The sequence below is a fragment of the Ursus americanus genome, chromosome 13 (assembly GCF_024610735.1).
Source record: "Ursus americanus isolate L20-20 chromosome 13, mUrsAme1.1.p, whole genome shotgun sequence".
NCBI lineage: Eukaryota > Metazoa > Chordata > Mammalia > Carnivora > Ursidae > Ursus > Ursus americanus.
This window is the reverse complement of record NC_142139.1, coordinates 60556389-60580587: the sequence shown is the minus strand read 5'-3', so window position 1 is coordinate 60580587 and position 24199 is coordinate 60556389. Positions and strand designations below refer to the sequence as shown.

Here is a 24199-nt window from a genome sequence, read left to right as displayed (position 1 = left end):
TGGATATAATACCAAATGGAGTAAACTGAGGTTTAGAAACAGATTTGGACAGAAATAGGAAGCAGGAAGACTGTGCCAGTTTGGGTTTTGGGGTTTGCTTGTTTTTGTTTTTTATTTTTTTAGATTTGTTGGCACAGACTGCTATATAGGAGAAAATGCATTCTACCTGGCTGTGAGAAGGTTGAGAACTGGGCAGACAGTTTGCAGACAAAGGGGAATTGAATCGGAATGCAAATGAGCACTGGAAGCGGAGGGTGTCACTAGTTAAATGACACTGCTGTGAGCACATTAGGACAGAGAACAACTCGTTACCTTACAACCAGAGAGGAACATAAATTACTAGTTTTCATTGAAAGGAAGCAGCCACTGGAAGTACTGACCTCTAAAGCCACGCATGTCCAAACTGAATGAACTATATTAGTTGGAGTAAATGTCTATCACCTTCTGCAAGAATGTTCCCACAGACTAAGTTTACCTCCCCAGAAATTCTTACCTTGGGGTGTAAACACTGAGCTGTGGAATATAGTTCTTTCTTGTTTTTACCAGTGGTTTAGTTTTCAATCTTGGTGTTGTCTAAATGCTTGTATCCTCCCAAAATTCATATATTGAAATCCTAACCCTGCCAAAGGTAGTAGTAGGTGGGACTAGAGAGGTGCATAAATCAATGAGGGAATCCTCATGAATGGGTTGAGTGATCTTATACAGAGCTCTGATGGAGCCCCCCAGCCCCACCATGTGAAGATCCATTGGGAAGTCCATGACCTGGAAGAGGGCCCTCACCCTCATGCCGGCACCCTGATCTCAGACTTCTAGCCCCAAAACGGTGAAAAATAGATGTTTGTTGTTTATAAGCCACCCAGTCCATGGTATTTTGTTATAGCAGTTTGAACAGACTAAGACAAATCAGAGTTCACTGAATGCGACAGTGTTATTTCGCGGACTCAACACACTTCACATTCTGACCAATTCTGTTTAATCGCAATAACTAATATTTCCTTTAAATACGATCATTGTAAGAAAAAAACCTTGTAAATTCTGAAAAAATAGGGGTTGGTTTTGTTTCTATTTTATCATCTACAAATTTTTGAGAGTCTACTTTAACTCTTAGGAAGGCTTAACTTTATGTTTCCAGAATCGGTACATAATTAGGTTTGCTTAAAACATGTTTTCATAATTCTACAACAATTCTACCCTTTTTTGGAGGATAATTAAACATATGGATAATGAAGAAGTCAAGGGGAGATTTTAAATAACCTTTCTGAGACTCTAAATAGTTCTTACAAAATGGCTTTTTTCCCCTGTTGGTTTACTAACTGACAATGGAAAGGCGCTTTCCCGATGGGCCATTATTTTCAGAATCAGTGGCCCCAGATGACCACCCTCCCCGTGGTGGGGTTTATAGAGCAGATGGTGCAGGCAACACGGGGAATATTATGGAGATGACATTAGCAGCAACTATCCCACCGTTGAGTATCTAGTGTTCTACATTTTGTGATGCCTGGGAACGTTTGTGCGCAGTACTTGAGAATTAGAAAACCTTCCAAAACGAAACTGGCAAGACATTTGTTAGAGAGTTTGCACTTTGTCCTCATTTCTTCGAGAAAGGAAAATTATTTTCTGGTCATTTTGAAATGATCCAGGGTCTCTCACTAGAACTCACAAGAAGAGGAAGAATTCTGAGTTATTTTTCCATTTGGCTATGAATTCAGTGACTTTTGCCTTGAATGTTCTCTCTTCTCAAGTGATTGGCAAAAAATTCTATTGTTCTAGAAACTTCTTTAAAACATGAGAATGATAGTGTATGCAAATCAATCTAAACACACACACACACACACACACACACACACACACACATATATATATATATATATATATATATATATATGTATATATATATATCAGGGGTTTTTTTATTGCTGTCTTAAGAAAGTGTTACCAAATTAGTGGATTAACAACACCAATGCATACTCTTACAATTTTGGAGGTTAGAAGTACAAAATCGGTTTTGGAGAGCAAAAATCAAGGTGTCTGCAGAGCTATGTTCCTTTGGGGAGCTCTAGGAGTGAATCCATTCCCTTTCCTTGCACAGCTTCTAGAGGCTGCCCTTATTCTTTGGCTCATGGCTCCTTTCCTTTATCGAAACCCAAGTCAATCCCACATCACAATACTCCGATGCTGACTCTGCTTCTCTTCACTTATAAGGATCATTGTAATCACGTTGTGCCCATCTGGATAATCCCATTTCTAGGTTTGTAATCACATCAGCAATAACTCTTTTGCTAAATTAGGGGGCACATTCACTGGTTCTGGGGACTATGATGTGCATATCTTTGGGCCATCACTCCACCCACCACAACATATAAGATGTACAATAAAAAGATGTTAATAATAAGTGGCAAAAATTATAAAATATATTACAAAAAGTATATCAATGGCAAAACACTGCAATGTGTAGTGTATTTCCCATAAATGAATAGACAGTTCCAGTAAGCATTTCCAATGATTCATTTCATATTCAGATATCAATATCTTAGTATATAATTACATAAATAATAAATGTAAGTGACAAGGTATAATTTAATAAAACAAAAACTCTTGAAACCACGACCTAACTTCAGAATAAAAACAATATTAAACATACCCAACTCCATTTCCCTAGTATCTCTCTAGGTAACCAGATCAAGAATGATGTGTTTCTAATTCCCTTGTTTGCCCTCACAATTTTGATAGATAATAGATGATAGGTGATAGATAGATGATAGATAGATAGATAGATGATAGATAGATAGATAGATAGATAGATAGATAGATAGATAGATAGAAGATAGATGATAGATAGATGATAGATGATAGATAGATAGATAGATAGATAGATAGATAGATAGATAGATAGATAGATTAGATAGATAGATGATAGAGAAAGATTGCCTGGCTTCGAGTTCTAAAAAAAATAGTGCCATAGCATATTTTTGACACTCTTTGTTTTCACTAAATTTAACTAAGATTTATCCTCATTATTGTAAATAGCAGTATCAACCCATGTCACTGCTATGTAATATCTAATTTTGTTGACATATCATAATTTATTATCCATTTTCCTGTTAATGGATATTTGGATTGGTTCCCAGTTTTGTTTTGTTTTTTACTATAGCTAACAGCACTACTATAAATATTTTTGTGTTACGTCGTCTGGTGTGTGTGCAAGAGTTTACGATTTATACTTAGAACTCAAATATTGGTCTCTTGAGTATCCATATATCTAATTTACAGTACAATGTCAATCTTTCCCGCCTTTTTCTACTTTCAGCAGTAATGTATATGGTATCATTTTCCTCCATATTCGTACCAAATTCTGATATCATCAAACTTTTTATTTTTAACAAGTCCTTTGGTACAAATACAGTATCTTATTAATTCTTAATTTTGCACTTCTTTGCTTATCAGTGGGTTTCAACATTTTTTCACACAATTCTTGGACATCTGTGATCTTTGCCCAGTGAAATCTGTCTTCTTTTGATAATTTTTCTACTCAGTTTTTTGTCTTTTTCTCAATGATTAGTGTGAGATCTTTTTATAATTTGGCAATAGCCAGCTGTCAGTTGCACCTGTGTAGCAAATATCACCATCCAGTATGGCTTGGCTTTTCATTATCCTGAAGGGGCTTTTTAATGAACATAATTTCCTAATTTTTGACATCATAGAATTTATTAATCTTTATTTTTATGATCATTACTATTGTGCTTTTTAAAGAATCTATCCTACCTCAGGACTATAATACTCTGTTATGTTTTCTTTCTATTTTTTTAACCCAACTTATTTGAACTTTTAATTCAACCAAACTTTTTTTTTTTGAGTGTTATTGTTAGGATGGAATTGAACATTTTTGTCATATGCAAAGCCATTTATTAAGTAATCCACGCATGCACCACTAATCTGCAAATCTACTTCCTTTATTTATCAAATAAATATAGTTTAGAATCCTCGTTTTGTCCCATTGGTCAGTTTGTCTTTGCACCAACCATGTTTTACAGCTTTGTAATCATTTTAAATACTTACTACAAGAAGTCCTCTACTTTTTCCTTCTTCTATGAGAGTGTGTTGGCTATCCTAGACCTTCAGTGGTATTCTATATGAATTATAGAATTAGCTCTTCAATTTCCTCCAGAGATTGTTTTGTTTTGACAAAAATGACATTGACCCTAGCAACTAGTTTGCAAATAATTGTTACCTTTACAAAGTTTCCTCTTTCTTCATATAATCATGGCATCTCCCCCCATTTATTGATTTACTTAAGTTTTCAAGAAATTAGAAAACGTTCAGGGTAGAAGTCTCACAGTTTTAAAGATTTATTTCTGCCTGTTTTATGTGATCAGTCATGTGATATTGTTTCTTTCAATATTTCAGTTCATTTCAACTCCATAAATTATGCATTCATGGCAATTTTTTATATAGAAATCTAGTCAAATTTGTATCAAAGTTCACCAGTTTCTTGTTCTTCATTTCTGTTTGCACTTCAGAACAACATTCTGTGTTTTTTTAATTCTGTCCTTCTGAAGTGCACTAATTAAAAGTCCATTTTATAAATGTTCAAGAAAAAACTGTTTTTCTTTAGTGACTTTCTTTCACTTTCAGTTTGGAAAGATTATTACTGTGTACACTAATCAAATTAACTATAACATTGTCTTAATATTTTGATCATGTTAACTCACTATATTCTGGGTTTCATTATTGATATAAAGTCTGCCACCAGTCTCAGTATTTTCCAATAAAGCTACTCATGGGGCACCTGGGCGGCTCGGTCGGTTAAGCATCCGACTCTTGGTTTTGGCTCGGGTCATGATCTCATGGGTCCTTGGATTGAGCCCTGGTCAGCCTCCACCCTCAATGGGGAATCTTTTCAGGCAGTCTCTTTCTCCCTCTGCCCCTTCCCCTGGTCTTTCTCTCTCTCTCTCTCTCTAAAGTAAATACATATTTTTTTAAAAAGGTAATTATGTACCTACCATACACACATCATACAATTCATCCTTTTAAATCTATAATTAAATGACTTTAGTGTACTCACACAGCTGTGCAACCATCACCACAAACATTTTTGAGCACTTATTGCCCCAAAAGAAACCATGTACACTTCAGCAATCCTTCGCCACTTCTCCCCAACTACTAATCTGCTTTCTGTCATCATAGGTTTGTCTAATGTGGACATTTTATATACATGGAATCATACAATACAGAATCTTTTGTGACTGGCTTTTTTAGCATAATATTTACAAGATTCATGCATGTTGCAGCATGTATCCACACTCCATTTATTTTGCTGAATGGATAAATAAAATGTGGTGTTCCATGTGATGGAATAGTGTTCGGCAGTAGAAGCGTAATTCTTTTAAACATACTTTCTTTGCCTTTGACATTCTACTGTTTTCATATAATGTCTTCATATGGACTTCTTTTTATTTACCTTTATTGGTACGTTTGAGTTCCCTGCATCTTGCATTTGTTTCTTTTGTTTGTTCTGCAGAATTCTTGTCACTTTCTCTATTGGCTTTCACTATTCTATTTCATCCTTCCGGGATCTCAATTAGATGTAGATTACTTTAGATTTTTCTATTTTATCTTGAAAGTCTCTTAACCCTGCCCCCTTTTTTTTATAACTTGATTTTCTCTCTCTTTTTTTTCCACTATTTACACCTGGGATATCTCTCTAGCTGTACAGTCTCCTCAAATTCTTTGTTCAGATGTTTCTTATATGCTTTAACACATCCATTAAGTCTTTAATTTCAACAATCATATTTTCATTATATTATTATTTTATTTTATTATTTTTCAAATATTCTTGGTCATTATTGACTCTATTGCAGAATTTACCTTTTATTTCTCTAAATACATTTTACCTGTTTTTCCCATATTTTTGATGTGGAATTTCCGTTGAAGTCCCCATCCGCTCATGTACACTTTCTCTTGTTTGTAGTAAATTATTGTTGTGGTTGTAAACACATTTTTGGTTGAACTTAATCTATGATATTCTGGAGGGTCTAATTAATGAATCCTTAGTCGTTAGGTTTTTCCATCTTGTGGTGGTGCAAGACTCAGTTTCCCAATCTAGGCATTTGTATTTGCTTACCACAATGCTTCTACTTTGGCTTTAACTCACTCTTATTTTTGTTACTAGTTTTTGTCTTTGAAGGATCCCTTTATATTCTTGTAAGACTGCAAACTTTTAAAAAATATTTTTTTCCCTTTATCCAGAAAATAATGTGCAGGAGAAGGGCCCCTCTATGTGTCTAGTCTACCATCATGTTGGAAGCACAAGTCCTTTATAAGTACATTTTTCATCTATATCTATGTCTACATTTCTTACACATCAAGTCTTGTCTTCTCACACTCTTTATTCTACTTTATTTTTTTTAAGAAGACTAATGCCAGGTAAAAATGAGTAAAGTTCTTATTTTCATAATATATTCCTTCCATTTCCCCTGCTTTTATTCATGTTGTGTTTATTCCCTTTCCTCTAGGCAGTTTTCCTGGAGGTAACAGGCACTATGCATAATTCAACTTTATAACCCTCAGCACATTGCCTGCTACACAGAAGGTGCTCAATAGATAGCAAATTAAAAAAATAAATTATAATACTAAAAGTCAGCTGAATTCCTATATTAATCATACAAAAATACGGTGATTACTGGATTTTGTGTAAAAATACGGACATGTTTTATTACGTTCCCAACGTTTGCCTAGTTACCTTTTTTTTTTTTTTTTTCATTTTGAAGACCAAGCTCAGTTAGATTTTCCTCAGGAAATCTTCCCTGATCCCTGCACTTTGGTCCCTGTTAGCTACGCTTTCCGTATGTTTCTGTAACATGCTGTGCGTGCCTCCAACAGAGCACTCATAACATGGAAAGATAATTGTCTGTTTACAATCTATCTTCCGCAACATAATGAACAATTTGACAGCAGAGACCATCTTTCAACATTGTATCATCAGCATAAAATTAAATTCCAGATTGGCAATATGTGATAAACATTTGTTGAATGAATTTAAATAAATTTGAGACTAACATTGGTATTTTAATATTTTTAATTTGAGTGAATTCAATTGAACTTTTAGTGAAAATACGTGATCCATCTCATGCTCAAAAATATGCATGTACCATTAAGCATACACATTTTACTTTTACAGAAATAATTGAATAATGATGTAGTACAGCAAAATCTGTGTCAAGTTAAAAATCAATAGCTTTCAAATAAATTTCTAGTAATTTAATAAGGTTAAATACCATTCCCTAATAACAGCATCAACAGCATCATCGACAATTTTAAAAACAGTAATAGAAACTGAATTCTTTAACCTGAAAATGTATCTTTTCGAAAGATTAATTAGTATCCTAAATGTTGAATTTGTAAAACCAGTTTTATTAAATCAGATCATAAATAAGAAAGACAGTGAAAGTTTCCACTATAATCATCTTTTTAGATGAAAATGTTTACAATCATTGGAAAGCATTCAAGTTGTTTAGAAAAAATACTCTGGTTAGTGATATTATTTTTGTGCTATTTTGTGATGATTATTTTTATAATAAAAGTATTCTTAAATACTATCTTCTGAAAATATGCCTAGCATATTCATTTTTAAGAATACTTTATACGCCAAACTTTTGCTCAAATTTATTGAGACATGATGCAAAAAGATGCTTAATCATAGTAAATAAATCAACACATTTGTTTGTTGCCAATTGCATGATTCCATATGTTCTAGACCCTAATCAATCACATGAAAAATTATTTGTGTAAGAAAAATTCATCAACAGGGGCGCCTGGGTAGCGCAGTCGTTAGGCGGCTGCCTTTGGCTCAGGGCGTGATCCCGGCGTTCCGGGATCGAGTCCCACATCAGGCTCCTCCGCTGGGAGCCTGCTTCTTCCTCTCCCACTCCCCCTGCTTGTGTTCCCTCTCTCGCTGGCTGTCTCTCTGTCACATAAATAAATAAAATCTTTAAAAAAAAAAAATTCATCAACAAAACAAAGGAACAAAGGGAGAAAAAAAGAGAGAGAGAGGCAAACCAAGAAAGAGACTCTTAACTATAGAGAACAAACTGGCGGTTACCATGGGGGAGGTGGAGGGGAGATGGGTCACATAGGTAATGGGAATTAAGGAGCGCGCTTGCTGTGATGAGCACCAGGTGTTGTATGGAATTGTTGAATCACTATATTGTACACCTGAAACTAAGATTACACTCTATGTTAACTAACTGGGATTTAAATAAAAACCTAAAAAAAAAAAAAGAAAAGAAAAATGCATCATATAGCTATTGGAATGATGATTATGAAGAATCCTAGAAAATGCATAAAATTCATTAAGTGAAAATGAAAGACACAAAAACACATGTCCAATAAAATTTCAACTACATGAAAATGTGTAGGATAAAAAAGGAAAAAAAAAAAGACATCAAGGTATTAATAGGGATAGTGTTGTAGTGTTGTAGGGACCTGTTTCCTTTACTCTGTAAGGATGCAGTTGAAAACCACTTGAATACATCGCCAGAATGGAAATGCGGCGACTAGTCCTACAGAGGCGGTGTGTGTGTAGGTGTATGGGGAAGTGGTGGAGGAGGAAAGAGGGAGACAGGCACAGAGACAGAACGAAAGAGAGAAGCAAGGAGAGGACAGGGCAGAAGTAACTAAGAAGGCAGGGAGAAAAGGAAGGAGAAGTGAGAGAAGTCTGCTGGATTGGAAATTACCTGAAAACACTAGGGAACGTCAAACTTAACTGAATTATAGAACAGAGGGACAACTTTTATTAACATTTGATGATTATTTTTCCCTACGTTTTTCCCTAATCACTCCTTTTAGTTAATTTCTAGCAATCATATACTCCCATATACAGCCAAAGATGAATATTGTATTCTATGTTATTTTAGGTGCTACATCGGGCTGTGATTTTTACTAAATTTGGTCTTTCCCCAGGGTACTTATTATGGAGAAATGACAACCTGGTATCTGTTAGATTTAACTGGATAACATTTAGGTATAGGATGTGTAATTTCCCATCAGTAAGGATGTTGATCAATAAACCCCAATTCCTTACAAAAAAGCAAAAAAGAAACAAAATAAACAACAACAAAAACCCCTACAAACATAAACCACATAAACCCAGAATCTTTGCATTAGTTTACAAAACATTTGTTTTGCATACAAGACAATTAAGACTGGCAGTATATAATGCTGGCATTGTATCCTTTAAAGCTCTGGAACCAAAATGTATGGGTCTGATTACAACTTTGCCACCTATTAGCTCTGTAATCACGTTGAAGTTATTGGCCTATCTTTGTCCCATAGGCCACATCTGTAAAACTGGGCAAATGATAACACCTACCTCATAGATTTGCTATGAGGATGGCAGGAGTAATCCATGAAGAAACTAGTATAACATCTGGCACAAAGTGAAATGTAAGCAGCAATATTAAGCATTATGGAAAAAGGCCTTGTAACACAAACCAATTATATAGAGAGATGGGGGGCAATTGAATAAAGACAGGAAATAAAATATATAAATGTTGAAATGCAAAAGTTAATACAAAAAGTTAATGATAAGGTTATTGTACTGGTTTGAAAATTTTCCATAAGATACTATTCATCAGGTTCAACATTACAATTTCTGTCCCAAATTCTCATATGGCATATCAAAATGCCCCTATTATATCAAAAACTAATTTGTAAACTGAAAATACAAGTAGATTTCTATTTAATATGAATTTTAATTTTGAGGAACTAAAGGCTAATATTTAATGAGTGCTGTTTTAAGTGCTTTGTGTGGATCAATCCAATGCTCACAGCACCCCAATGAGAGGAGGTACTTTTATAATTATCCCTATTTTACGGAAGAAAAAACAAGTCATGGAGATTAGAAAACTATCTCACTGGGAAAACCGAGATTTGATCCTAAGAAGACTTACTTCTAAGTCTAGTATATGAACCATTATAAAATTTGCCTAATTGAGGGCTTCAGAGGGGAGGGGGGTGGGGGTTGGGATAGGCTGGTGATGGGTAGTAAGGAGGGCACGTATTGCATGGTGCACTGGGTGTTATACGCAAGTGATGAATCATGGAACTTTACATCAAAAACTAGGGATGTACTGTATGGTGACTAACATAATATAATAAAAAATTATTATAAAAAATAAAATAAAATTTGCCTAACTGAATTATTATTTTTTGTACCTCATAATGTAAGATTTCAAATATAAGGTCTATTATTAACTATGTAACATACAGATGGAATTTAAACTACATTTTAATGGATACTTACTTTCAAAACCAAACATGATATATAACTACTCTGTCAACAAAATATTTTCTTAAAAAATTAATTTAAACTAATTAAAATGAAGTGTATCATTCTATTCTAATAATAACAATAAATTTTGACTTCTGAAATGTCAAAATTAGTCTTTCTATATAATTAATCACTATATTTCATCACTGTTATTGTATAATATTAATAATATACTAATATAATATAACATATACATATAACTATATAACATATAGTTAACATATATAACTAGTCAGTTATTTTTCCTGGCAGACATCATTATAACTGGAGTTGTTTTCATCTTCTGCCATAGTTAAGGTAGAGAGACACTGACATTAGTCCAATCACCTATTCCTTTGGCGGCAGTTAGGGCAGATACTAATATAGTATAACATATAATAAATAAATATTACTTAGTATGTAAGACGAAAAAATGTTGAAAAAGTAAGATTAACTTCTGAAGTTTTTACTGCAAAAGGAGTTTGTAGGGAAAAGAATCATTCAATGTCTCCGTCCTAAGATTTTGATTCCATATAAAAGTCAATTCAGTTGCCTTTTGACTTATGAATGAGTTCAATACATGTCTAGATTTCAGAAATGTGAAATATAAGTATTTATTTCATTTTCATATATATTATCTCATATTTATTACTCTCTTTTTTTTTATTCACCTATAACCTTTCTACATTTTCACCCTTATAGGAGCATAGCCCAGGTGAACAGGAAAATTCCATTAATAAAACAGTTAGTCTTTATTTCATGTATAGTCAAGGAATAATTACATTTTAAACTGGCTTTAGTAAGTCTATTTTAAAATTTTTTGTATGTGCTGCATACACATCCATTATCTCTATTTTGCAAAACTGTTTCCTGCTTCCTGCTTTAGTTCACGGTCTTTTAGCATAGGCACGTTACTTCAAATCAAGTTACAAGGACTTCTTTCAGGTGGCATTATTTGACTGTCATTTTTTTTTACCCTTTGCACATTTTCGCAAATGATCGAGACTCATAAATAATATTGGTTGCCTAGTATAAATGGGATACACTGGCTATGAGGAATAAGCTTTAAAAATTTATTTTTGAAATGCTGAATTTGGTTGTTTAGTAGGGAAGCTTCCCGGAACAATGTTCATTTGCAGGCAGATCAAAACCCAAACTGTGAGAACCATTAAAATCTTAGTTTCTAGGTTTTCAGGAGATGGTCATTTCTGAGTCTTGCTTTGGACCCTGGCCCTAAACCGAAAACCTAAATGTGTTAGTAAACAAAGATATTTCTGGTTATTCACAGAAAGAGCACAGTGGATATAGGATAGCATTTGGCCTTTGTGACAGTTGGACAGTTGGACAGGTGACAGTTGATTTCTGCCTTGAGTGATTTAGAATCAGAAACTGAAGGATACCTGGGTGGTTTTTGTTTTTGCGGTGTTTTGTTTTGTTTTGTTTTAGCTCATTCTTGTAGCAAAAAGTGTTCCTGGAAGATCTGAGATTCTGTCTATAAAATATATCACTAAACCAATAGCATAGGATAAGGAGATTCAACCAAATTTTATTACATACACTGTAGCTTAAAGGTACTTTTATTTTAGCCTCACAGTGGGGAACACTTGCAGAGTGTTCTCAATTACATGTAATTGTATATGTATATTAAAAAATCTTAAGAATCAGTCCAAAGGAAATTCCTTACTTGTCAGTTATTTTTCCTGGCAGGCATCATTGTAACTGGCGTTGCTTTTATCTTCTCCTATAGTTAAGGCAGGGAGACACTGACTTTAGTCCAATCATTTATTCCTTTGGCGGTAATGAGGGTTGAGGCACAGACTACAGAGCAGTACAGGGATGCAAGAGCTGGCCACCAACCAGGGAGCTATGCTTCTTGGCGTTCTGAACTCTACGCTAAGAGAGACCTGTCTTCGGCTGGTAGAAGCTTGTTCATATATCCCCATTTACAGGTTCTGCAGATCCTTGTGGCTGGTGAGATTTCCACATTATCGTGAACTTTGTGGTAAAAAGCTGAAGTGAACTGTTCCATTGTCACTTTGGAAGATACATGGGGCACCTAGCAAGCAGAAAAAAATATTATCTGGTATGTAACCTCAGTTACAGTTAGAAGATAAGGGTCTCAGCACACAAATAATAATCAAGGGAACATATAGATTTGTAACGTTCACTACTCTGAATTTGACCTCCTTGCAAGAGAAGCAATCCACCAGGCCTGATACTACTGAAACATTCTTTGTGATTGCTTGGTTATTATATTCTCTTAACTGGTAATTTGGTTTTCAAGAAATAAAAAAAAAATAGATGAAAATTGGTATTTGGTTTCTCTGAATATCTCCAGCCTTGGCTATTTTCCATGGAAATAAAATCTTCCTAAAATGTTCATTTTACTCATGCTTATAATGAAGTCTGTGTATTTAATCTATTCACTCATTTCAAATATCTAAGGGGAAAATTGTATTTATAAAGTCATTGGTAGTGTTGATGTCCATACACTGTGTACAAAACCCACACATACAGCTTGCTATGAATCTATGTCATTCTATACATTAGTCCAGAAATTGTGAGCAAGAATATGATTGAAATCTTTGACTCTTCCCCTTTTGAAGTTACGTACGAATAGTCTAATTGGGAAAATTCTTTAGCCAAATCTGATTGAAGGATTACTGGCAATAATGTTCCGTTATTATTCTTTCATTACTTCAAAATCACCTTTTATTTTTTCCAAATCACCTGTTTCATGGAATTTATATGCTATATTAAACATGAGGATATGTATCTTCATTTTAAAGAAGTACCTATAATCACTTTTATAAAATAGACAGCTTTCAAGAAAATTTCACTAAATTCATTCTGGATGCTATTGGATATGTACTAAAAGAAATGGTTCTGGAAAATAAATGCAAAGATGTAAATATTTTACTTCAAGTGTCGAGTAGCAATCCAACGTTTTATTCACAAAAGTGAAATTTGAATGGAATGGCAAAATATAAGCATAATAAAATTGTACTCTTCTGTGACCTTTTCTTTAGAGATATATAGATCACTAAAAACATGGGCAAGGCCTTGTAACTAAAATGACTCTTGTCAGTAGTAATGAGTGAGGACTGTGGGGTATGGAAATCTCACAAGATGTCAGTGGCTTTTGCTGAAATCAGAGGTGCCTGAAGAATAGCACATAAGATTCTAAACTTTTAAAGCAGGTTTTTTTTTTTCTTTCTTTCTTTTATCATAGGATTACAGAGTGAATATCTTTCTTCGTCAGAAATGGAATGATCCTCGCCTTGCATATAGTGAATATCCTGATGACTCTTTAGACCTAGACCCTTCCATGCTGGATTCCATTTGGAAACCTGATTTGTTCTTTGCCAATGAAAAAGGCGCCAACTTTCATGAAGTTACTACAGACAACAAATTGTTAAGAATTTTCAAGAATGGAAATGTTCTTTATTCAATAAGGTGAGTCATAGACAAATTCCTGATTTCAGTGAAATACTGTGTGGCTTTTTCTAATGAGTGTTTTGAGATTTTTGAGTAAGTGCTATCATTGTTCCACTTGAGGTCCTCTAATACATCATTTCCCGAATATGTCCAATCACCAGTAATAGACTCAAATTCTAGATCTAGGAACTGATGAGTAATTCTTAAAAATCCACTTTTTTAAACAAATGGCTCAGCCTCTTAATATCAGCCAAATTGGTAGGCAGTTTAAAGGCAAATTGAACTATAGCTGATTCATACATTGTGATTATATTTTTATGAATGCATACTTCCTTTAAATATATGTTGGTGAAGAAATATTTGGATTTACATGTCTGAGATTCATTTTCCACAAATTATTTTTCAGGTATTTGTATTTTTTTAATCTTGTTGGGCTTCTCTGGTCATTCTTTAGAAAAGGTCTTACTTACATTTCAGTTATTTATAATGCATTTCTAAGAAGACTATGTAGCTTTTAAAAATTAACACCAAAACATAACAATAATTAATACCAAAATATAAATAATATTTAAATAATATTAAAATGTCTTGACTGTTGAACTTCAGAGTTCATTCAACTTTGTTTATTAAGTAGCAAACAGGTGTAAATCAATAAATAGCAATTTGAAAGGATATATTTGATGATTTGTGTCACACCTGGAAAATATTCTAAAATAAAATGATTATCTTAAAACTTCCATAATTATTTTCTTTATTTGGTTTATGGGTAGATTGTGGATATTTCATTGTTTGTATCAGGTCTTATTGGAATTAAAAGTGGTGCCATGCATTATGAATTGCTTACATATCTTGCAATATTTTTGAGAAAAGTTATGAAATGATTCTGAATTGCATCTTTTGTCTTCCAGTATGAGTTCAGATGAAACAGATGATGCCTCTCGGCTCCTAGTTTTTGTTTGTTATATCCTGGCTTGCTTAATCAGACTAAATTCATTTATTGTGAGTTGTTTTTAGAAATCTCACAGGACTTTAAAATCTTCAAATGGCAGCGGTTTCTTTGTTAACAAAACTTGTGCTAGAAAAAAAATTTCACTCAATTTACAAATGGAACATCTGTGATGTCTCATGAGAGTCCTGGCTTTCCTGCTTGTTTAAAGACTGTCCTGGCAGACCTGACTTATTGAACTTACCCATTTATCCGTATTTCCTTCTTAAACCTCCTAAAACAAAGAAATAAACCAAGTAAGGAACAAAAATGGTATTAACACACAGGAGGATGAAAGTAACAGGAAAGGAGGCAGTGACAGATACGCAATGACAACATATTTTAGGACGCTGGAAAATGAATGCATTGTGAAAACTGACTTACCAGGCACAACTGAAATTTAAGCTACAGTGGGGGAACCCAAAAGGGAGAAAATAATATCTTCAAACTTTTAGAAATTTAAGGCAGCTAAGACTTCAGAAAGGAGGAGCTAGAAATGAAAGAAAAGGACAAGAATTGATTTAAAATTTGCAGAAAGAAGACTGAGCTTTCTATTCCTGATTTTCTTGTCCATGTCCTTCAGACTAGAAACTACCTTTATGCCATCCGAAATGAGCAGAAAGAGGACAGAAAATCTGGGAGAGATTGTACCAAGAGCTTCAGGAGTAGAGACTCCAGGCACAGCTGGCATCTGTCATGAGGCATTGTACTAAGAAAATGGAGATTACATGAGGTTTGCACACTGTATGGTGAAACCTTTGTTCTCCCTGAGATGCTGAAAGCCAGTCCTAAACTGCTTCCATTGAACAGTAGTAGTCAGAAGAATATACCTCTGGGAAAAGATCTACAGATACCGACAATTGGGGAACCACCAAGGAAAAATCTGCACAGCCATGTTACTATCTTACTGTTAAAACCATTACTCAATGAACCATCTGCTACTAACTGAGTTCCAAATGTTTTTTCTTGCCTCATTCTTAAATAAAAACAGACATTTGAAAACATTCTATAATATTAACAATAAAAAAAGAAACAGAGGCCATGGGGTGCCTGGGTGACTCCAATGATTAAGCAGCTTCCTTCACTCAGGTTATGATCCCAGGGTCTTGGGATTGAGCCCCACATCAGACTCCCAGCTCAATGGGGTGTCTGCTTCTCCCTCTCCCTCTACCTCTCCCCCTGCTTGTGCTCTCTCTCTCTCTCAAATGAATAAGTAAAATCTTAAAACAAGAAGAAGAAGAAGAAGAAGAAGAAGAAGAAGAAGAAGAAGCAGCAGCAGCAGCAGAGGCCAAAAGAAACACACAGAGAAAATGAAGAGAAAAGAGGAGGAAATTAAAGGAAGAGAAAAGGTTTGACTCAGGAGAAAATGCAGAGAGCAGAAGAGTCCATTAAAAAACAACAACTCTGAATAGATGAGACAACTGAACATGTGAAATAAGAAAGGAATAAAAAGAATCATTCAGAGCATAACAGGAGCAAATAGTAAACCAAAGTGAAAAGAAGAATCAGTAGAATATTTGGAAGATGAAGTGAAGCAGTCTCCCAGAAGTAGAATCAAGATACAAAGAAATAGAGGAGAAAGAATGCAAAAATCAGAACATCAATATAGAGGTTTAATATCTTAATAGAAAGAAAGAACAGAAAAAAATAGAAGTTTCCATGAAAAACAAGGAATTGATAGGTTACCCGCTGTATTGACCATCGAGAGGCACTTTGTAGCTCTGATAGGGAGTTTGTTGACTATTAAAAGGAGATAATTATTAGTACTAGCAAAAACAAAATGCTACATGAGAATTATAATTATAGCAAATGACTATGCTTAACCACGAATAGTAATTACTTATTCATAGCATGTAAACACTGAATATTAATTTAACCATAAATATTTATGCAACTAAATTTTGAGTATTACAGGAGAGTTAAGTACATGGAGTGTGGTATAAAAAATTTTTTTCCTTGTATGAAATTAATAGATAATTTCACAAACTTAAAAAAATCAAGCATAATATAATAGCAATTGAGATATATGACTGTAAATCTTTGACAAGTGTCTAAAGGGAGGTTGCCTCCTAGGAGCTAGAACTGAACCGGGGTTTGGATGAGTAGGGCAAAAATACAACTTTTTTTTTTATGCTTTCTATAGTGTTTGAACTTCTAAATGATATCCATGAGTTACATTGATACTTTTTAAATCAAGTCCTTTTCAAGGGAGGACTTTGGAGCCAGATACATGACTCTTAGATGGTCCAAGTTGGGATTTGGTTTTACTCTACTTATAAAATTAGCTTATTACTTATTTTATGGCTGCTGACAGAAGACCCAAGACTCTGGGTCAGAAATAAAGGAATGCATTACTTACTGCAAGCAAGCAACGCAAGCATCAGTGAATTTGCCTAACTTCTCCCTTGCCCTCAAGTTTGTCTGAAACGATGCATCAGGCCCTGATGGATGTAACACGCACTGTGAATGTGTGTCCCAGCTGCGGGACACTGAGTTTGGGGGATCCACTGCATTTATAGCAAGCAGTAAGCAAGCCTCCTCTTTGTCTGGAAGAACAATGTTATCTCATCTCTCAAAATTAGCAGCTGCATAAACAACCCTGAGAAATGGCTCAGGTAAAAGAATAGTGTGGGCCTTACAGTCTTGGCACACCCACCAGAGGTGTACCAAAACACACAGAGGCCCACAGACGACTGTCCCTTCCAAGCCAGATCCAGCCTCTACCATTTACCAGCTGTGATTTGGGGCAAGTTTCTATGTGTGAAAGGTCATTTTTCTTATATACATGAGAGTGAAAATGCTAATTACCTTGAGCCTAAAATAATGTATGTAAAGCACCCAGCATAGTGCCAGGCGTATAACAGACAGTAAAGTTGTTATTTGTAACTTCCTCAAAAGAAAACAAGACCCCCCAAAAAGGACAATTGCTGGTATTTTCCAGAATCTGTAAATTAGCACTGTATGGACACTTGCAAGTTATTAATGTAAGTTCCCGTTTTGTCACTCGTAAAGAGGGGATGGTAAAATCCTTACCACAAAATCATGGGAGCACATCAGAGGCAGTTTAATATTATCTATTACTTACTTTACTAATACTACTAATACATACTAATACATCCAATTTTACTGCTTCTATTACGGGAGCATTAGTACATTAAAAATCAAATAACAGAAAGAAATTTTAGATCAAAAATGTTATGCACAGTGACTTGTCAAAGATCATAACACAATTTCAACTTTTATTTAAACTAAATATAATCAGTCTTTCTTTGAAAGTCAGTTGTGAAAAGACTTAAGGCTTACTTATGCAATATGTATTTATTTTTTGAACACTAATTTTAATAGAAAAAGCAAACTTATCAACAGATGCTTTTTAAGATGTTGTTTATTCAAGGGCAATCAATTTACAAACCATAAAATAGATGTTGCGAGGAGAATTTTGCATATGTGTGATTATGCATATTTTTCTGAAGAGGTCTTTAACTGACATTGGCTTCCCGAAGGAACCATGGACAACACGGAGATTCCACTGGTGATGGGCTGACAAGCTTTAAAATCATCTCTAAAATCAGATAACAATAAAATTCCAGATTAGAACATTAGTTACGGTCTCCTTTCTAGTGCTCCAACAATCTAATCTCTCCTGAGAGTTTTTTGATCTGTATAGAATCATAATAAAATACCAAATCACTCAAGTAAATATGTAAAATCCATGGGGAAATGCCTTATATTTTCTAAAGTTTAATTACATTTCTCTGATTTTTTGGGAAGAATCATTTATGTGTCTTTTACCTTAAATGTAATAATGCTGAATGAAATATGTCATTTCTTGCATTATATAAATACAAAATTTGAAAAATCATTTAATTAAAAAACACATTTTCATGAAAAATGTTTCAAGGCCTTTGAAAGGCAGTATACTTAGTGGTTAAGGGTATAGAATTTAGAGCTGGGCTCCCAGATGTGCAAATTCAGCCCTATTAATCTCGGCTTTGTGATGCCAGGTGAGGTGACCTCTTAGTTTCCTCATCTCTAAAATAAGGTAATATTGTTTACCCGTCTTATAAATTTGCCATAGGGAATAAGTTAGTTGAGAAATTGTAAATTTTTTAAAACAGTGTCCACTACATAGTAAGTACAATAGACGTATTACCCTTATTATGATATTACAGCTCATATTGCAAAGCTGATAATTAATCAAGAGGTGTTCAGTTGGTTGAGCTCCAGCTGTTGGTTTTGGCTCAGGTCATGACCTCAGGGTTGTGGGATCGAGTCCCACACTGGGCTCTGTGCTGAGCATGGGGTCTGTTGGAGATTCTCTCTGCCCCTCCTGTCGTGCTCTCCCTCTCTCTCTCTCTTTCTCTCTCAAATAAATAAATGAATTTTTTTTTTAAAAAAGGTAATTGTTCTTATGGCATTAAATTTAGAAATATTAGGAACTAATAAAGATACTTATCAGTTTTATAAAGAGCCAAAAATGGAGTCAAAGAACACACACACACACACACACACACACACACACACACACATATATATATATTTATTTATATACTTAACATATATATATACTTATATGTAAAAGTATATATACTTAATTAATGATTGAGATAGACATCATACCCTAGGCAATGCTTGTTCAAAAATGGGCAATACTGGGGCACCTGGTGGCTTAGTCTGTTAGGTGTCTGCCTTCGGCTCAGGTCATGATCCCAGGATGCTGGGATCGAGCCCCGAATTGGGCTCCCTGCAAAGCCTCCCCCTCTCCCTCTGCCTGCTGCTCCCCCTGCTAGTGCTCTCTCTCTTGCTCAAATAAATAAATAAAATATTTTTTAAAATTGGGCAATACCTCCATTTTAATCAGGTTAACTGTTTGTCCCAGATTTTAGTCATCTATTTTAACATTACTACTTCACTAAGCCAAGACTTTTTAAGAGAAAATAAAAAAACACCATATCCTGTTTATGTGTCTTGTCTCAGAAAGAGAACTTAGTGTCCTCTCTTACACAAGAAGATATTCATTTCCAAAACAGTAGAATGTGATTAATTGCCTTTTGATTTAGCTTTCTTTTGATGTGGTCAGAACATATCTTTAATTTATATATAATGTTTTGATGAAGAAATTCAGTATCACACCCATCGGGCTGACATGTATTTTTTCATCCATATGTTGTTAGAGAGGTAATTGTATAGAACTTTAAAAAAAAAGAAAGAATGTTCATAAACAGATGTTTTTCAGGATATGATTTATGGCAAAAGTTCTACAAACAGTGATTTTCTTTGCCAAATAATTCCTTTCAAGCCCTTCTTTTTAAAAAAAATTATGTAATGTCTCTCATTTTATGCCAAAAAAATAGCCAGGATATGAATTTGACATCACATGCATGGTGAGAGCTTGGAAAAGATTCTGAGAATGCTATTCACTTGCATACAAAAGGTCACAGAATTAATTCTGCAAGCCAACATTTGAAACTGGCTGTCCCGAGAGCCCTGGATGTTTGGAAAATTAATGTGCGTATGTTCAAAATACACTTGTGCATACACTTCTAATGAACCCTTCACAAGACAGAGAACATTGTGTCCACCTCATTTTACAGTTGCCTTTTTCAGAGAGAACTTTGTAAATTTACAAGATCGTACTCACAAGGTCACTTAACCTAGCTGAACCAGGAGGAAATTGCTCTTGAAGAATGAGCCGCATGAATTATTTTAGTGTGTTATGGACTCTGACTTGAAGGAATTGTCAAATGATCCTCCTGGGATTCTAAAAAATTCAACAGCTTCACATGTCTGTCTGTTTATATCTCTCAAATTATGTTAATCGGGCCTCACCAAGAGTATTCACTGTAGAACGTGCATTATTATAACTTTATGTCTATGGTCTACATGAAAATGCCATTTCGGAGAATGTGGTTACATTTGGCAGTGCTGATGATTATTTTTTGTTTAAGCTTAAATAGCTTTTATATGTGACTTTTTTTAAAAAAATTTAAAGATTTATTTATTTATTTTAGAGAGAGAGGGAGTGAGAGAGCGCAAGAGGGGGTGCAGGAGGAGAGAATCTTCAAGCACACTCCCTGCTGGGTGGGGAGTCCGACACCATGTTCGATTCCACTACCCATGAGATCACGACGTGAACCAAAACCAAGAGTCCTATGCTTAACCAATTGAGCCACCTGGGCACCCCAGCTTTATATGTGATTTAATCCAGTCATCTTTGTGCTCCTCCTATGTAATTCAAGGTTGGGGAAGATGGAGGAGTCTGGAGGTGGTAGGATACTAGTAATCCTTCGTAACTAATATTTATTGAGTGTTTACGACGTGTCAGATACTTGTCTAAGCACTTTACGTGTGTTAATTCATGTATTGCTCACGTTTCTCCAGAGCAAGTACTGTGATTACATTCATTTTGGAGATGAGAACCCTGAAATATAGGGAAGTAAACTAATCGACCTACGATCACAAAGTTTAGGTTAAAAAAACCCCACCAAAGGCACCCACTGATATGATGAATTTCAATGGGAGTACTTTAAGTAAAGGGGCTGGCTAGAGAGTTCTCAGATAAGAACTTTATTTGAATAAACTTGGGTTTGTTTGGATCTGGGCCTCTTTTTCCCTGGTCCAAGAACTACAAATTCTTGCTAATCTTTCAAGATTATCTGGGTAGTATACGTTTCCATAAAAAATGTGTATTTTCATGAGTTATGAATTATCTGGAATGCCAACATACAAATACTTTCTGGAAAGGGCAAAGGGACAGAATGCTGGTGTACACCATCCAGCTCAACCTATTTGTATGAGCCAAATTAGAAGACTTATGATGAGCATAAGATTATGTCCTACATATTCTAGACGGCTAGTTCTTGACCCTGGCAAAATCTGGTGAAATGCCCTAGTCCTACAGCAGAGGACCCCATTCTAACAGCCAGAATTTTCAAGTCCTCCCGATCCAGGTTTTTTTTTTTTTCCCTCTGATATTACTGCTGGATATTCACTGACAACTTCTTCAATGTTTCAAAGACGACTGGAAGTTGTCACACAGGATTGCTTCCTGCGCCCTGGTTTTCTAATTCCCCGGAGGTACTTGCCTCCTCAAACATGCTGTACACGTGAGTTTGGGGAAATATGCCCTTTGGCATTTGGTATAAATTTTATGGTACTCACTCTCAAATTTCTTTGTGAGGGTCTTTTCTGGAAATATAGACCTTTTGTAGACATTTACAGTCCTCTGCAAAGGAATGAATGATTGAGCAAAATAAATAAATTGATTGGATGCTTAAACATATAGTTTTCTCTTCCCTGAAAAACAGATTTATATATAAAGGTACAGCTGTTTCATAGAAAATAACATACCCAAGTTGGAGCAAATTTTATTTGAAGAGTTGTTAGTCACTAATCAAAGCTTGTTTCCCAGTTGTACCCTGAACAACAGAATGTTAATATGATATCATAAATTATTTTTTAAATAATTATTTTGAATTCTTCCAGATTGACATTAACACTTTCTTGTCCAATGGATCTCAAGAATTTTCCAATGGATGTACAGACGTGTATAATGCAACTGGAAAGTTGTAAGTATGGAGAACTTTTTTTTCTGAACACTTTAAAAACTGTAGTCAATATACATTTTAATGGATTACATAGATGTTTATAACTTTGGAACTGTTTTTGTCATATACTTACTAAACAGGCATGTTACCTGTCACCGCGTAATGAAAGTACTGTCTTGCAACACATGTGGTCTAGACTGTGATAAATGAATTGAGGACCTAGGAATAACAGTTTTTACACTTGACAACCAGCTATATATCTCTATACAAATTATCAAGGTAAAAAAAGACAATAATCATTAAAAACAAGCCACCATTTTTTTATTGGGTCCCTGCTACAGACCAAGCATTTTGTGTATATTATGTTCGATACTCACAAAACAGATATTGCTGTCGCCATGTTTCCACCTGTCGGAATGGTCATCTCGAGAGCTCGGTGCTGTGCTCCAATATGGAGGTGGTGACGACAAATCCTCCGGTTCCAAAGCCTATGCTTACTTTGAGCCATTTGGCTAAAGTTTATTCAGAGCGTACTCTGCTGGGTATGTTATGCGTGTGATCTCCGGAGAAGAGAAATTTCTCACACTTTATCAGAGATTTAGCCAAGCTTACAAGCATCCCTTTAAATTTCGCCTTTCAAAGCGGGTCCTTGGGCGTCACCGATTCAGGTTAACACAAAAATTACAGGTCTTTCCGTTTCTTTGAACTTATCTATAGAATCAACCCAAACTTAATTGGTTAAAATGTTTAACGGCATAAAAATGTAAGCATTACGCAATCTTTTTCTTGTGGTACTGTGTAAAAAAAAAAAAAAAAAATCTGTTTGACATATTCCTTGAGGAAAATTGGAAGGTAGGTCTTCAGATTCGCAGGCCTGAGGCAAGGCTTGTAGTGCGGCGGAGCTGTCGCTAGGTGGCGAGCCTACTTCGTGGGGGAAGCGGCCATGCCTCTCCATTTGGTTTCTCTTCAAGTAAGGAAGTATCTCTTACTCTGATAATAATAACGCCGTCTTGTTAAATTTAAATGTCTTACTTTTATAAGTAGTTCTTAAATGTTAAGCATACACATGAATAAAGTACTGAGCAAATGAAAGGAAAATAATGTAGTTTTAGTTGGGGGAACTATTTAGAAATATAAATGGGGAGGGGCAAGAAAAGATTCCCAGCAGTGGAGATTTTTTTCAGCCATACTATGAAGGTATTTTGACGACAGGCTGATTCTGTATTTTGGTGACAAAGTTAGGTACATAGAAGAGTATCGAGAAAATAAAATCATGTGCAAAATAGCAGAAGACAAACAGTTGCCCTCATTACTAAACCAGACATGCTGGATGCTATCTAATGAGCAGGGAGGAATTGTTCAAGATTTAGGAGCAAGAGAATGAATCTTCTTTAAAGATTCTTTGAGCCAAATGAACCAAGGTTATTTAAGAAGGTTTCATAGTATTTCAAAATAAAGAATAGAAGTAGGGACAAAGGGGAATGATGTGGAAGGTAGAAACAGTAGAGGTTGATACCATAGGGGAGGTAAAATTTCATCTTTACCCTCTTACCCGTTTTCAGCTGGGCTTGAGAATTAGACAGACAAAATAGGTTAACAGAAGAAAAGGATACAAATTTATTTAATGTAAGTTTTATGTAACATGGGATCCCTCATAATGAAATAAAGACTCTGAGAAGTGGCGATATCGTCAAGCCAGGTTGAACAAGGAAAGGCAATTATGAAAAGGTAGATAAACTATGCAGGGAAACTAAAGGAAGATAAAGAATTATTTTAACAAGGTCTGTACAGAATTCTCTTGGCTTCGATTTCCCATTGAAGATGTTTCTTTTTTCCTGGTATAGGAACACTCCTGTTGTCAGAAAGAAAAAAAAAAAAAAAATAGGAGATTAAAGCGCCCTTCTGGCATCTGCTGTTTTTCAA

At 34.9% G+C, this 24199-nt stretch overlaps 1 protein-coding gene across 1 annotated transcript in view; it reads left to right on the top strand.

The window, feature by feature from the left end:
• The window catches only part of GLRA3 (glycine receptor alpha 3), a 178876-nt gene that overhangs the window by 90481 nt on the left and 64196 nt on the right, over positions 1-24199 (top strand). The window contains exons 4-5 of the mRNA XM_045799380.1: positions 13539-13762; positions 22215-22297. Of these exons, the coding sequence (XP_045655336.1) occupies positions 13539-13762; positions 22215-22297 (307 nt within the window). The remainder of the gene's footprint in view (positions 1-13538; positions 13763-22214; positions 22298-24199) is intronic.